This window comes from Triticum dicoccoides, chromosome 3B, assembly GCF_002162155.2.
Source record: "Triticum dicoccoides isolate Atlit2015 ecotype Zavitan chromosome 3B, WEW_v2.0, whole genome shotgun sequence".
Lineage (NCBI taxonomy): Eukaryota > Viridiplantae > Streptophyta > Magnoliopsida > Poales > Poaceae > Triticum > Triticum dicoccoides.
The window spans coordinates 25,914,697-25,930,946 of record NC_041385.1 but is presented as its reverse complement, the minus strand read 5'-3'; the positions used below and the strand labels follow the sequence as shown (position 1 = coordinate 25,930,946).

Genomic DNA, 16,250 nt, shown 5'->3' with positions numbered 1-16,250 from the left:
AACGACGGTTATGGTGTTCGTGGCCTACCCGTTAAAAAATGATAACGAGTGTGGGGATTGCCTCCCTCACAATGACGCATCTGACGGCTACTACAACTCGGCTATTATAAAATGTGCATTATGTTTAGACAATTCAAACGCAAGTGATACAACTAGAAAAATAGAGCAAGAGAAGTCAACTACGCATAAGTAGGAGTATTATTTACCTTTTTTGCGGGAATAGTATTATTTACTTCAACAAGTCAAACACGCTTGGCTGATCCGGTACCCATCATTGTTTCGGTCAACTATGACTAATGAACAGCCTAGTTGTACTGATTATATTTTTTTTGAAAGAAAAATCCTCACCTTGTCGTGTTTGAAAGTGAGCTGCGCCACTGGCACATACGTTGTCAAGGGCGCCAGTTCATCTCAGGATTCAAATACTAACAGAGGGCCGGCCGGGTCTATTGATTGGGCTTGCAGGCGAGAATTGGGTCCAGTGACCTTGTAAATGTATATAACGGTAGTATAAATACTTAGGGGGTGTTTGTTTCCAGGGACTTTTTATGTAGGGACTAAAAAAAGTCTCTCTTAGAGACTTTTTTATCAAATGAGAGGGACTTTTTAGGGACTAAACTAAGCATTTGGGACTAAATGAAGAATACTCTCAAGGAGTCTTTTTTGGACTTTTTGGGACTTTTCCAACAATGCCCCTCCATGCATTCATTAGCCCGCCATCCCATGGTGTTATTTGATTGTTATTTTTCTATATACTAGGGGCAACATGGTCATTTAATAACCTCTAGGAAGGGATTATGGACTTTTTAGTCCCTGGAAACAAACAGGGAGGGACTTTTTAGGAACTAGGGACTTTTTAGTTGGGACTAGAAAAAAATCCTAGGACTTATGAACCAAACAGGGCCTTAGTTCCTAGCATCGTTCTACTAGCTCCTAGCTTCATTCTACTTGGTCAAAGAGAGACGGCCATTTGGCCGGCTTGTAATTTGATTATTTTTTTTGGCTTGTAATTTCAACTGGATAGATGTGGAGGAGGTTGGGTGGATTTCCTCGGTGAACAAACCTAATTCTTCAGTTCGGCCATGAAATCGAGCTTTGTAGTCTAGTTTCAGCTTCAATTCGAGAGTAGCGTTGGCAGACGTGGTCAGTGAACTGCGGTAGGACATTTGTTCTTCTTTTCTCAGACATGCATCCAACCGCATGTCTTTTATTTTATCAGATTTGCTATTTCACATCTGGATGTGAAATAGTTATCTCACATCTAAGTTATAAACCGTAAGATACATTGTTCAAGATTCGTGTTTTTTAAGGCGCGTTCGCGCAGCGCGCAGTTGACCTGAGATTCGTACCGGACAGTGAGTGTTTCCTGCAGCCATGTGCCTGGGCCATTTTGTCGTTTTCACCTATTGTCTGTTTGTTTCACTAGTATTTGTTCGCTGCAGCAGCTGCACTTGTGAGTGCCTTTGCCTTTTATTTTTTTTCTCCGCAATTCTATCTTTGTGTATACATCTCCTGTGTTTTATTTCTTCACAGCCCTCGACCCCTCGTACGTTGTGCGGGCGTGGGCTGCAGTCACAATTTTTTTTCTTTTTTTGTTTTTTTCATCTATTTGTTTCAAATTTGCAAACTTTTAAAATACATGTTTTCTTAGTTTTTTATTTTTAGTTTTTTGAAATTCAAGATTTTTTCCATCGTTATTTGTTGAGTGTCCACCACTCAATAGAGGGGTCTTTTTTTCTTTGTTTGAGTTGCAAGTCTACCTTTAACATGCAATTGGGGCCGATCTTCTTTTGTCACAGTTATAATCCTACCCCTCGACTTGTGACTGAGCTTCGACAATTTTTTGTATCAGTTGCAAGTTCATCGTTGACACGCAACTAGGGCCCGATTTTTTTTTGTCAGTTGCAAGTCCATCCTTGACTCGCAACTTAGTCTCAATTTTTCTTTTTGTACTAGTTGCAAGTACACCCTCAACTCGCAACTGAGCCCAACATTTTTTTGTCCTAACTGCAAGTCCACCCTCGACTTGTAACCGGGGTGCGATATTTTTTGTCCCACTTGCAAGTCAACCCTTGACTCGCAGCTAGGCCCTATCCTTTTATTTTGTCCCACTTGCAAGTCCATCCTCGACTTGCAATTGAGCCCAACATTTTGTGTCCTAGTTGCAAGTTCACCCTCGACTCGTAACTGAGCTCAACATGTTTTTTCTTAGTTGCAAGTTCATCCTCAACTCGCAACTGAGGTGCGGTCTTTTTTTGTCCCAGTTACAAGTCCACCCTTTACTCGCAGCTTAGCCCCACCTTTTTTTTGTTCAAGTTGCAAGTCCATCCTCGACTCGCAACTGAACCCAACAGTTTGTATCCTAGTTGCAAGTCCACCCTTGACTCGCAAATGGGGCGCGATCTTTTTTTTGCCCCAGTTAAGTCCACCCTTGACTCGCAGCTGGGTCTCGACCTTTTTTTGTTCCAGTTGCAAGTACATCATCGACTCATAACTAGGGCCCAATCTTTCTTTTTCAGTTGCAAGTCCACACTCGACTCGCAACTGGGGCCCGACCTTTTTTTGTCCCAGCTGCAATCCCATCCACAACCCACAACTAGAGACCGACCTTCTTTTTGTCCCAGTTGCAAGTCCATCATCAACTCGCAACTTCGTCGTGACTTTTTATGTCTCAATTGTAAGTCAACTCTCGACTCATAACTTGGGGTCTGGTCTTTTTTTGTCTGGGTAGCGACATAATGAGCATGTTACTTTTTCGTGTATGACTAACAAAAAACAACAAGAAAATTTGTTCTTGAAGAAATTGTTCGAATACCAAAATGTGTTCATATTTTTCAAAAAATGATCGGAATTACAAAGTTTATTCACATTTGAAAAATAACTTTTGAAATTTTAAAATTGTTTGTGTTTTCAAAAATATTCGGCATTCAACATTGTTTATAATTTGCAAAGATGGTTTCAGAAAATATCAAGAATGTCTTCTAATCTCACCCTATACTATGCCCTTAATAAGTTTCCCCCTTCCTAATCAACACTAGCTATTCGTTGTAGTGGTAGGAGCTGGTGTTCACTGCTGGTGTCGTGAGTTCGATGTGTGGGACACACAGTGTCGTTAATTTTTTTTCGCGCTCAAGTCAGCCGGCCCAGTCGCATGACAACGGCTGTGCAACTTGCCAGATTAAAAAAAACAACGACATGGCCTGGACATGCGCTGATTTGTGCTATGTCACCATTTAGATGTGAGATACTATCTCACATCTATTGTCACCATTTATATTAAGAAGGCGCTAAAAGCATCGTCAACCAAAGTCCCCAAATCTCCCATATACGTCCGGTATGACGCGGACAGTGCATGGATACGAGAGAGAGAAAAACTTATCCAACGAAAGGCACTTGTTTGGACGTTTGCAAACCTAGCCCATTTATGGGGAGAAAAACGGAATGTCCGAACACCCCGCCATGGGATCCGATCCACCCCAGACTATTTATTTTATTTTCACTTTCTATCTCCATCCCATCGATCATATCTAGCCCATCATATGCGTGGGTCCAAATAATTTGAAGGAATACCGTCGCATGCACGGACAAATGAGGAGTCGGAGTGGACACGAAAACATTGTCTGGAATTGTCCGCGGACAAATAGGTGTTAAATTAGGCCAATCCAGTTGAAGATGCTCAAGAAGCAACAACTTCAAGGATTTGCAATATTTTTTTTTCGAAAAGGGGAACTCCCCGGCCTCTGCATCAGAACGATGCATACGGCCACTTAAATAAATAAAATAGGTTCAACAATGTCATACAGTCTTGAAACAAAATAAAGGCGAGCTCACATAGAGCCTCGACGCCAAAACAAGAAAAGGCCATAAAGCCACAACCGGCTGGCAAAATAAAGATAGGAAAACTAATTGCCTATCATATTACATGACCGCCATCCAAACCGGTTGAAGATATCCCGCGCTAGCATCTCCCACCGGACAGATCCAGTAACCAAACTCTCCTTGGCCTCCGTCGGAGTGAGTAAGGACCACATACGGATCAGCGCCGTAGCACGAAATACAACCTGCAAAAAATGAATAGTAGTTATTTTGTTAAAAGCCAAATCATTTCTGCAGTTCCAGATTGCCCATAACAACGCACAAACTCCTACACGAATATGTCTAGTTGTATCGGACTCTATCCCATCCAGCCATGTTCCAAATAACGACCCGACCGAACTCGGAGGAGTAATGTTAAAGGCAATTTGCACGGTGCGCCACAGAATTCTCGCCAACGGACACTCAAAGAAGAGATGCTTAATGGTCTCATCCTGGTCACAGAAACTACACCTAGTAATCCTGTTCAAGGATTTGCAATATGGACACGTAGGCCAAGAGAAGAGAAAATAAGGAATATAGCCAGGACTAATAACCCCTCAACAACTGACCCAATACCACAACGGCATGAAACTCGCCTTGTCCAACTCCCAACCATGAACGGCCAACCGTGTGAAACTGCAGTGCAACTGTTTAGTGAGGTTCTTCGTGCAAGGTGTCCGTCACGTCGTTAAGCTACGAGTGTGAAGCTCCATGTCTAGACGGTTTAACTTGTTGGCATTTTTATACGGCTAAGAGGCAACCACGTGAGGTGCTGAACAATCCCAACAGCACCGACATGGCGAGAATCACGCAGTCTCAGTCCCACACATATAATAACAACACGCATTTTTGATCACTATGTAAGGCACGCACGATGTTGTACAAGCTCACAAACAGCTGCTACTCATTGTCCACAACTGTGGCACGGAACAAATTTGATTTCGCAGGCTTGAGTTGCCTTTTCTAATTCATCAAATCCAAAGCAATCTGCCGGTAGTGTTCCCCACGACCAGCCATGTCTGAACATCTGCCCAGGGCAGTCGTTAGACAAACATATAACCGGATTGATATTGTCACTCTATCTGCTAGAGCGGCCAATCAAGTGCTTCAATGGTTTTGACTCGATACAGATGTAGTACACGTTGCACAACGACAACAACGGAACTTTTTGTTGATGGCGATTGTTTCCCCATTTCGGACAGGAATACAGTAAGTACATCTGAAATGGTTGCTCATGGGAAAAGGCAGAAACGGTTCTAAGATCGTAGCAGGGAAACCCATTCATGATCGAGCCATAATGCAAAGAACGGGCTCATGTTCAGGTTCAGGTTCAGACTTTATGGGGGTTACTGAAGGCTTCAGAGCAGAATATGATGGCGCTGATGGCTGCTGCTGCGCCTTTGGTTTCGGTTTAAGACAACATAAAAGGAGAATGTACATCTAATTTATATGTAGGGACAGCATGATAATCACTTGAAATATATCAAAAAAAAAAGACCACTTGAAATGACCAGCAAGGCAACAAGCATTACATTTCAGAATTTGATTATTGTGGGATGTGGATACTGATCTACTCCCTCCGTTCGGAATTACTTGTCGCAGAAATGGATGTATCTAGATGTATTTTAGGTCTAGATACATCCATTTCCAAGACAAGTAATTCCGAACGGAGGGAGTAGTACGTAGTACAAAAAGCAACATGCATAGAAACCAGTCTTAGAGTTAAAGAGTTGGTAGTAGCTCACTGGTGCCACAACAAAAGCTGCACGTCTACAAAACATCTCAGCAACATGTTATATGGACTGTAGGTGCTTGATGGTCTGGAGCCAATTCCGTAATTCGGATAAGAACACATTCTAAATGTCTATTTGTTGGAAAACTGTTCCCACAACCTTTTGTAAATGGCAAGCATAACAGTGATGGCGTGAAAGCTCGGTCCTTGAATTTCGGTGAAGTGGGAGCAGAATCCAGTGCGGAGGGGCTGCAGATGAGGTGGTGGTTCGCGCGCGCGAACAGAATCCAGGACGCCGCTTCTCCGGTGGCAGGCGTGCGTCAAAGAGTTGACGTTCATCATGGCGCACGCGAACTCGCATTTAGATTTGGGTGTCATCATTCAGTTACTTATTTTCTTTGCTACGTTGATATCTTCGCCAGGAGAAAGGAATAAATTCTATTCCATGACATGCTCGGCCCCCCAGAAAGAGTGAAAGACAAGTTGCAACATAGCAGGTTGTTAACCCACGACCAGCAACATACTAGCTTGTACTGATTATTGTTAACAGAAAGTGGAGTAAGACTAACTGCACCACGGTATTATAATGGCCACAAATGGAAGGGTTGAACTACTAATATAGCAAATGGCATGCACATCAATCTCAGTCAGGTCTCGTGTAACCTTCCAGGCATCATGAAAGTTTACTCGATATAACAGAACAGGTACCACATTACAATACATAAGTTAAGCTAGATATCCAGGTTGCTGAAACATAAATATTACTCCCTCCGTCCCAAAATAAGTGTCTCAACTTTGTACTAGCTCTAGTACAAATTTGTACTAAGCTCAAGACACTTATTTTAAGACGGAGGGAGTAGATCATAGGCCTTCAATAAGTAAATCAGTTGAGGCCTGAACTGACACCGGCCAAAAGTGCAACATTACTAAACATATTCAAATCGCATCAATGGGAGATCGTCCTTCATAAGAATGGATCAGGGACATGCGCACGATCCAGGTAAATAAAACGTAGGAGCCCTCATGCTGCCAAGATTAATTGAGGGACATTGAACCCTTAATAACTAGGAACAGTACAGCATCTGATCTACTTCGGCTGCTGGAAACTGAACCCTGCGTGAACCATAGAGAACACAATGAGCACATGAAAGTACAGACTGAGACATGAGAAGGTACGGTCTATAGCAACTGGCACTGAAGTCAAGCAAATACTACATAATTAAGAAATTGTTTTGGAAGAGTGGGCCAACATACAACTTGATACTGGAAAGATGAGCTATTAAATGATCCATTTCACCTAAATAGTGAACAAATACGTCACATTGTTTATTTGCCTATTTTCCTTTTTTCACTTGCTTTGTCCTAATCCCATTTTCAGTAAAAATATGAAACTTCCTTTGGCCAAATAACATTTTCAATAAAATATATGTAACATAGATATCATACAACATTTTAAAAGACTTTTTAAATCTCTCAATTTACTAAATAGTTTAAAGTACATTAGGTTTACTTTTTGATTTTAATGACACATATGCAGACTACATAAACATCAGCAAATTTTAGTATTAGTTACTTACTGAAAGAACTCCAAGAATCATGTTTGATGCTAATTTGCGCAGAAGTTACTCCATGAATACCAAGGGTGTTCACAATTTGATTAATCCATTCATCCTCCTCGTTACAATGGATTTCAACCACCTTCAGATGCTTTGACACCAAGAAATATTCTGCTGGGTTGTAGCTTCCACTTGGTCCAGTGTCCAAATCCTGTCGAAAACATATGATTTTACTTAAATGAATCAGTTGTGCAGCCTTGCAGCAACAAAAGCTATCATATATGAAAAAACGTATACATCGCGAGATGGAAGTTGAAGGGTAAGCTTTTCAAGAACTGGTGTGCGCTGAAGAAAGTAAAGTAGTCCAGCGAAGTTTGCACTCAGACACCAACCATTGAGCAAGACAGTTTTTAGCTTGCTAAACACAGGGCTCCATCTCAAGTCCTTTCTGAAAATCTTAACAAAGTGCATAGAATTTTAAAACAGCAAAAGTTATTACTTCTGAATACATGATTCAATAATGCTGATTTGAATAAGATTTCTTGAGTTTTTATTTCAAGTAATCAATTCTGAGCAGATAGAGAGCTACACAAACCAGATATTACAAGTTTTTGGTCTACTAAACAAACAAATATATATTAAGCTATACCTCTAAAGTGTTACATAAAATATGGCTTGCAAAATTATCTTAGTCATATGCTTATTATGTATAGTACGAGGTGAGGAGCATCAACTATCAATAAATTATAATGTACTGCCATCTTCACAACCCAATTATTGCAGATGTCACATGATGACTAAAAATAGTATATTTGTAAAAAACTTACAATTGGACATTAAGAACAAGTTCAACACTTAACATATGTATGCAATATTGTATGGCAATCAACAAAAGGTGTTAGAAAAGGAGCAAACATACTGCAGAATATTCACTTATCAGCTCTAAATTCGTAGCGCCTGCTAAACCTTGAAGAAGTAAACAACGATCATCTTCACCATAGCATCCGTCACATGACCCATCACCACAATCCCCAAGGTACTCATTATGACAAGCATCTTCACAATCCATGCTAATCCTGATAAATGATGTCACCAACGATGGCAGGCTCTCAAGCAACGGAGTCCAGTCCAGACAGTCAGCTAGTTCAAAGGTAAGCAGGCCTGGAGCAGAAAGGCAATTCCGTTCTATATCCGTGGAATAAAGTCTTGAGTCTATGAGTTTCAGATGTCGTAAAGATTTGGGCAAGTTATCCCCAATGTTGATAAAACAATCACCTCTAGTACCTCACAGCTGAAAAGATCTAGAGGGCTTTCGTCAAATGCCAGATGATAAAGCTCTAGCATTGTCAAGTGCTTGGAGATGACACTGCTGTTGGGTAGCTCCAAATGAGAAGCACGCCAGTCTAGAACTCGAAGCACCGGCACTCGGCACAGGATAGCATACTGGACCCACGATTCAACATCATGGTGTGCCTCATCTTCTGCGCCCTTCTCCGGATAGGAAAAGATGTCACATTCATGAAGAGGGGATGTTCTGTCACGGTGCTCAAGCAGTCTATTAACAAAATTATTGAAAACCTGGGCACTCTCAAACTCAGAAGCATCAAGGCGCAAGGCCGGCACAGACTTCCATAGCGCGCGCCAGCGGGGCGAGCACGGACGTCCTCACGGCGTCCCGTGAGGGCAGGAACGACAGCAGAAGCTCGAGCACGGGTTCCGGGAGGTCCTCGAAGCAGTCCTTGCCGCAAGCCATGGCCGCTTTCTTGATTTTACCGGCTTCGGCCCCCTCAGCCATTTCGTCGAACGGGTGGCTCGCGCCGCAGCTGCGGAGGTGGGGGGCGGTCACAGAACGAGCAAGATCAGCATCAAACCAGCCAGGCGGAAGCGATGGACGAGAAGCTCCCAAGATCCACACGGCGCGCGTACCTCTGTCTGGTCGCCGCGCGGAAGGCCGTCAGTGAGTGCTCCGAGCAGGCGAGCAAGAGGAGAAGAGGGAGCCCTCCCCCTACTGTTCTTGGTTGAAGGGGGGAGGAAGGCCACTACGGAGAGACAGCCTATAGTCCTCGCGGATCGATCGATGTGTGCGCACGCGCATCCTCCATTAGCGCGATCGGAGAGGAGACGAGCATAGCGAGGCCATCGAGAGCAGTCATACCAAGAAGAAGAACACACGTCATATTTTTTTTTCTCTTCCATTTTTCTTGAGCGAATTTTTTTACGCTATACCAAAGCTGCGGAAACACCAAATGGGCTGAAAGCCGCACCCCGCGTAACGAGCGCGCGCAGCTTTTGGCCCGTCAACTGATGACAGTGGGAAGTAGTCGGCTTTTTCCCCTCTATAACTAGTTAGGGTTTCCTATTCCTCCGGAGGCGACGGCGCCGCCGATGAGGTTTTGCCCTTCCCTGCCGTCGATCTCCCACGGCCTCGCTTGTTTTCCACTGCTATTCGTGGCGGGACCTGGCGGGCCTTCTCGGGCAACGACGGGCTTAGGGTTCCACCACAAAAACCCGGTTGATCTACATCGGGTTAGGTGTTTCAGTATGGCTTCAGGCGACGCATCAGGATCAGCGGATATCAGTGATGTGGACAGGATGATGAAGGAGTTGGGGTTGCGTGAAGAGGATCTGGATGACGTTGTTTTCGATGAGAAAGATGCTCCACCGGCAGCTGCAAGGTGGATAGCGCTGGCTAGGGTTCACTCCCAAAAAACCTATAGTCAGACATGGTTTTTCAGAAACATGCGCTCTGCTTGGGACCTGGAGCAGGAGGTAAAGTTCAAACCGCTGGAAGAAAACCTTTACACCATCCAGTTTTCATGTTTGGGTGATTGGGAAAGAGTGATGCAAGATGGACCTTGGAACTTCCGAGGCGATGCGGTGATCATCAAGGAGTATGATGGGGTGACCAAGCCATAAACTGTTATTTTGGACACCATAGAGATATGGATCCAGATCCATGACGTCCCTGTCCTCTACACTCATTTGGTTCCAGCCCTAGCGGCCAAGGTGGGAGAAGTGCTCTTTAGCGAACCCCCATCACAGGATTTCACGGGTAACTTTCACCGTGTATGGGTTCGGATCAATGTTACAAAGCCGCTAAAGAATGCGGTGTCAATGGTGCGGGACTCGAAACGTCAGATTTAAAGAGTGAAGTACGAAAAACTCCCAGATTGGTGCGCTGTGTGCGGCATGTTGGGGCACCTTTTCAAGGAACACGGCACTGGGATTCATCCTCCATCGGCCTTGGTTTTTAAGGAGCTCAGAGCAGATTGGTACATGAGGACGGGATGGGGCCCAAGCAGGGGCCGAGGCCGAAGAGGAGGCCGCCGTGGAGGGAGCAGAGGCGCTGGTAACATCTCTAGAAGGGAAGATAGAGAAGAAGATAGAGAAGAGGACTTGGAGGATAATCTGAATGATGCCGATATGGGAGAAATTAACAGGAAAAGGGATAGCAACAAAGTGTTGGGAGGTCTTGGAGGCAAGGCGACGACTGGTAATGATCTGCATGATAGCCAGCTTGCGATAACCCCCCATGAATCTGCCATGGTCAGTCCACCACCAAAAAGGGAGCCAAAGAGATCAAGGTCAAGTGCTGAAACTTGTGAGAACCTGATAACAATAGCAAAAAACTTAGCGGGCCCACTGGAGGGGTGCCGCTGGGATCAATGAGTATCATAAGTTGGAACTGTCGCGGTGCTAGCAAACCCGCGACAGTTCATGAGCTTCGTTGTCTAACGAGGCGTTTTGCCCCCTCTATATTATGTATCCTTGAAACCCAGATAGAGGGAGTGAGAGTAGAAAATTTGGTTGGCACATTAGGTTTCAATAAAAGCTTTGCAGTTAGTAGTTCTGGTAGGAGTGGTGGACTTGGTGTATTTTGGAAAGATTCAATAAAAGCTAGAGTTATTGGTTATTCGTAGTATCATATAGACATGGAGATTGAGGATCTGGTAACTACTCCCTTTCGAGTCACCTTCGTTTATGGTGAGGCCCAAGTCCCGGAACGATATAAAACGTGGGACATGTTAAGGAGCATTGTGAATGTAAGTTCGCTACCATGGGTAGCTATGGGAGATTTTAATGAAGTGCTACACGCCCACGAGCATGATGGAGTTGGTAACCATAGCCAGGCGCAGATGGATGCATTTAGAGATGCACTAGACACCTGTGGTCTCTCGGATATAGGATACAAGCACTAGTAGAAAACGGAGCTTTAAAACCGGTTTGTAAGGGCCTTTAGTGCCGGTTATGGAACAGGCACTAAAGTGTGGGCACTAAAGGTCCCCCCTTTAGTACCGGTTCGGCACGAACCGGCGCTAAAGTGCCACCACGTGGCGTGAGCTCACACCCTAGTATGGGGGACCTTTAGTACCGGTTGGTATTACCAACCGGTACTAAAGGTTTTTTTTGAATTTTTTTTTTGAAAATTTTGGAAAAAAAAATTGATTTTTTTTCAATTTTTAATTTTTCTAAATTATTTGATGATTTAGTCTCTAATCACCTCTCTTAACTGCTCAAGTGTGGATCACTCATTTCAAATCATCTAACTTCCCGACCGGTCACCCATCCCTCTCACTACTCCAGCCCGAGCACGCTTACTTTCGGGTTCTATTCTCCTTCGTTTCCGAGTCTGCACTTGTTGTTTTCCTAACAATAGTAAGATGTCAATCCTATTAACCCTCAGGAGTTTAGCTTGAGCATGAAGTCACACATTTCACCGTTTGAGTTTGAAACTATTATTCTAAAAAAACAGTAATTATTTAGTAACGCAATATTTCTTGAATAAGTTTGACCATAGTTTGACCAAAATTCAAAAAATTGAAATAATTATTTAGTAACACTAATATTCTTGAATAATTATGTAGTAACATTAATACTTCTTGAATAAGTAGTTTGACCAAATTTAACCAAATTTTTTTAAAAAAACTGAAATTTGACCATATCTTTTTTTCCTTTTCGAATTTGAGGATTCTAAAAAATTCCAAACTAGCCGTAGGCTGTCTCCATCGGATGCGGATTTCTGTGCTGAATTTTTTGATATATTATACGTTTTTTTCCGACATCGTATGCAAAAGTTATAGCCGTTTTACATTTTCCCTACACTTTTTGCAAAACATGTCCAAATTTAAGTTTTCAAATTTTCCTAACTAGTAGATATAGTAATATAACTACTTCTCGAAGGATTTTATTTTTTAAAGTTTTTATCATTTTCTTTTGATTTTTTCAAAACTAAAATGGCGATAAGGGGGGGTAGAGTTTGAAAATTGGCCCATTTAGTACCGGTTCGTGGCACGAACCGGTACTAAAGGTTTGTCTCCTTTAGTACCGGTTCGTGCCACCTTTAGTACCGGTTGGTAACACAAACCGGTACTAAAGGGGCTCGTGGGGACCCGGCCTGACGCCAGCCTGCCACTACCCCATTAGTACCGGTTCGTGGCACGAACCGGTACTAAAGGCTCAACACGAACCGGTACTATTGATCGCAGCCACGAACCGGCACTATTGATCACATTAGTGGCGGTTTTTTTACAAACCGGCACTAATGTGCTTTACATTTGACCCTTTTTCTACTAGTGAAGGGGAACCCGTGGACTTTCGAGAAGAAGATGGCAGGAGGGACTTTCACTCGGGTTAGGTTGGATAGATGTGTGGCCTCGGCTGATTGGGCGCTGGCAATGCCACAAGCTGAATTGTGTCATGAAACAACTGCTTCTTCTGATCATGCCCCCTTGGTGCTCAGTTTGATCGACGTGCATGCATGCACAAGTGGACCCCGACCATTTAAATATGAAGTAATGTGGGAATCGCATGAGAATCTTGCGGCAACAGTGGCGCACAGTTGGGGGCAGAACCAGGAGGGAACAGTGCAAGGGATTAAAGAAAAATTAGGGTCGCTTTTAGAGGATCTATCTGCATGGGATCGCAATGTTTTTGGGAATGTCAGGCGCGAGATCCGAAACCTGCAGAACCAACTGGCGATTTTGCGCTCAACCCCAGGGAGAATCGAACCCTCACATGCAGAGGTGAAAATATGTGACCGGCTTGTGGAGCTTTTCAACAGGGAGGAAATACTCTGGCGCCAAAGGGCACGTGTCGAGTGGCTGATACATGGCGACAAAAACACCTACTTCTTTCATCTAAGGGCAAGTAGAAGGAGAAAGAAGAACCAGATCAAGGCTCTTAGTTTGCCAGATGGGAGGGTGACTGAGGATGTTTCCGAGATGGAGGAACATGCTACAAATTTTTACAGCTCCTTGTATTCATCGGAAGGAACACATGATATGCATCGGGTGCTAGACTCAGTACCCCAAAAGGTAACACCAGCTATGAACCAGATCCTTGAAGCAGAATATACAAAGGAGAAAGTCAAAGTGGCGCTTTTTCAGATGTTTCCCGCAAAGGCGCCAGGCCCGGATGGTTTTCTAGCACAATTTTTCCAGCGACATTGGGATATTTGTGGGTCAGAGGTGACAGATATTGTTCTTCGCATTACAAATGGGATTGAGTCAGCATAGTGCATAAATAATACCATCTTGGTCCTCATACCGAAGGTAAAGAACCCTACTTCGCTGACACAGTTTAGACCAATTTCTCTTTGTAATGTGCTCTACAAAATAGCGTCCAAGGTCATATCAAACAGGCTCAAGTTGGTGCTTCCTGATATCATTTCAGAGGAACAATCAGCATTTGTTCCGGGCAGGTTGATAACAGACAATATAATCACCGCTTATGAGTGCCTTCATTTTATGAAGCGTAATAGATCAAAGAGAAACAGTCATTGTGCGCTCAAACTGGACATTATGAAGGCATATGACAGAGTTGAGTGGGACTATCTCCAAGGAATAATGTTGAAATTGGGATTTACAGAACGATGGGTCAACATAGTCATGAGTATGATACGTTCTGTGAAATTCTCAGCTCTCTTTAATGGCAATAAGTTAGATGAGTTCAGTCCTTCTCGTGGAATTCGACAGGGAGATCCTATTTCTCCATACCTATTCTTGATTGCAGCAGAGGGCCTTTCGTGCCTCCTAAAAACTATTGACGAGTCATCCAACATAGGTGGGATTCAGGTGGCGACTTCGGCACCACCAGTTAACCACTTATTATTCGCTGATGACAGCCTGCTGTTTTTCAAGGCCAGTGCAGATGGGGCGAATGAGGTAAACCGGTTGTTGAACACATACTATCAGGCTTTGGGACAGAGGATTAACCATGAGAAGTCATCCATTTTCTTTAGTAAAAAGTGTCCTGAAAGTACAAAACAGGAGGTAAAAGCTTTGCTCTAAGTCCCAAATGAATCCCTAAGTGCTAAATATCTAGGGATGCCATCTGATGTGGGATCCCCTAAGAATGGTGCATTCCAGTATTTGAAGGATTATTTGTGGAGTAAAGTGTAGGGCTGGATTGAAAAAACGATGCCAACGGCAGGCAAGGAAGTGTTAGTCAAGTCAGTTGCACAAGCGGTTCCTGTTTTCTCTATGTCATGTTTCAAGTTCCCAGGGGATTGTGTGAACATCTAAATATGCTAATCAGGAAGTTTTGGTGGGGCAGCAAAGATGGAAAACGCAAACCCAACTGGGTCTCGTGGGAGGCGATGACACAACCAAAGCATATGGGAGGTTTGGGATTCAAGGATTTCGAATTGTTTAACTTGGCACTCTTGGCAAAGCAGGCTTGGAGGATCCTTGTGTATCCGGAGTCATTAAGTGCCCGAATTCTCAAAAGCATCTATTTTCCTGAGTCATCCATCCTTTCAGCCGAGCTAGGCAGCCACCCGAGCCAGGTATGGGGATCTATGGTGGAAGGACGCGGCGTTTTGAAACAAGGATTGATCAGGACTATTGGTAATGGCAACATGACCAATATATGGAATGAGAACTGGATCCCAAGGAAGGAGATGATGCGGCCTTTTGGAGCCAGAACAGATAATCCGCCACAGATGGTAGCCGAACTCATTGATGCCACCTCGGCTATGTGGAACATAGCAAGGTTGCAGGAAGTTTGCCTCCCGATTGATATAACAACGATCTTGGAGATACCGGTATGCACTAGCAATATTCCAGATACATGGACATGGTTCTTCGAGAAGAACGGTTGTTTCTCGGTAAGATCGGCTTACAGGATGATGGTAGAAACAAAATACAGAAGAGGAGCATGGCTGGATGGGACAGCGGGATCTTCTAGCTCAGATAGAGAGGCTGATTCATGGAAGAAGTTGTGGAAGATCCGTGTGCCAGGCAAGATCAGAATGTTTCTCTGGAGGTTGGCCAAGCAATCCATTCCTACCAAGGATGTCCGAGCGCACAGAAATATGGCTACCTCAAGTGCGTGTGGGCTTTGCGGAGCCCCAGATTCTTGGCGACACTCTCTTCTGGAGTGCTCGATGTCCCGTTGTATTTGGGCATTGGTTGATGGAGAGCTAGCTGAACATCTCTGTGCGACGACGGAACCGCCTGCAAAACAGTGGTTGTTTGCCATGATTGATTCTTTATCCCATGGAGCTTTTATCCGTTTATCTGTGACACTTTGGGCTATATGGTGGGCAAGAAGGAAGGCAATTCACGAACAAATATTCCAAAGTCCGGCCGCAACTCACCAGTTCATCTCCAGGTTCATCCTTGAGCTCGACCTTTTACCAGTTCAAATGGAGAAGGCACAGGCTGCAGCAAAACCTAAAGTGGTAAAGGCAAAAGCACCCCCTCCAGGGTATGCAAAAATACATGTAGATGCTGCAGTTTCGAAAGTGCAAAAAAGGGGAGCATCGGCGGCAGTATGTCGAGACAGTACATGGGACTTCCTTGGCAGCTCTGCGTTGGTAGTCAATGGGATCATTGATGTGGCTACTTTGGAGGCACTGGCATGCAGAGAGGGCCTTGCACTAGCAATGGATCTTCATCTTCAGAGCTTCATCATCGCATCCGATTCCAAGCAGGTCGTATGCGATATTCAGGGTGGAAGCAGCGCAAGATATGGAGCTATTATCACGGAAATAAAGCTTTAAATTTTAATTGTAATTTCATGTTTGAAAGTAGAGCGGCAAATCACGACGCCGATAGATTAGCCAAGTTTGCTCAATCGCTGGATCAAGGGCGGCATTTGTGGAT

The 16,250-nt window shown here is 43.9% G+C and overlaps 1 protein-coding gene across 2 annotated transcripts; it reads right to left on the bottom strand.

Annotated features, from left to right (window-relative positions):
- Positions 1–6,263: 6,263 nt before the first annotated feature.
- Positions 6,264–9,284, bottom strand: LOC119280592. 2 transcript variants are annotated; one of them, XM_037561400.1, is made up of 4 exons: positions 9,070–9,284; positions 8,063–8,966; positions 7,165–7,354; positions 6,264–6,700 (listed from the first exon to the last, which is right to left on the bottom strand). In XM_037561400.1, the coding sequence occupies exons 2-4, from the start codon at positions 8,210–8,212 to the stop codon at positions 6,675–6,677; spliced, it is 366 nt and encodes a 121-aa protein (XP_037417297.1). In that variant the 5' UTR covers positions 8,213–8,966; positions 9,070–9,284; the 3' UTR covers positions 6,264–6,674. The 2 variants fall into 2 exon arrangements, with proteins under 2 accessions (XP_037417297.1, XP_037417296.1); XM_037561399.1 differs by lacking the exons at positions 8,063–8,966; positions 9,070–9,284 and adding an exon at positions 7,441–8,054.
- Positions 9,285–16,250: the final 6,966 nt, after the last annotated feature.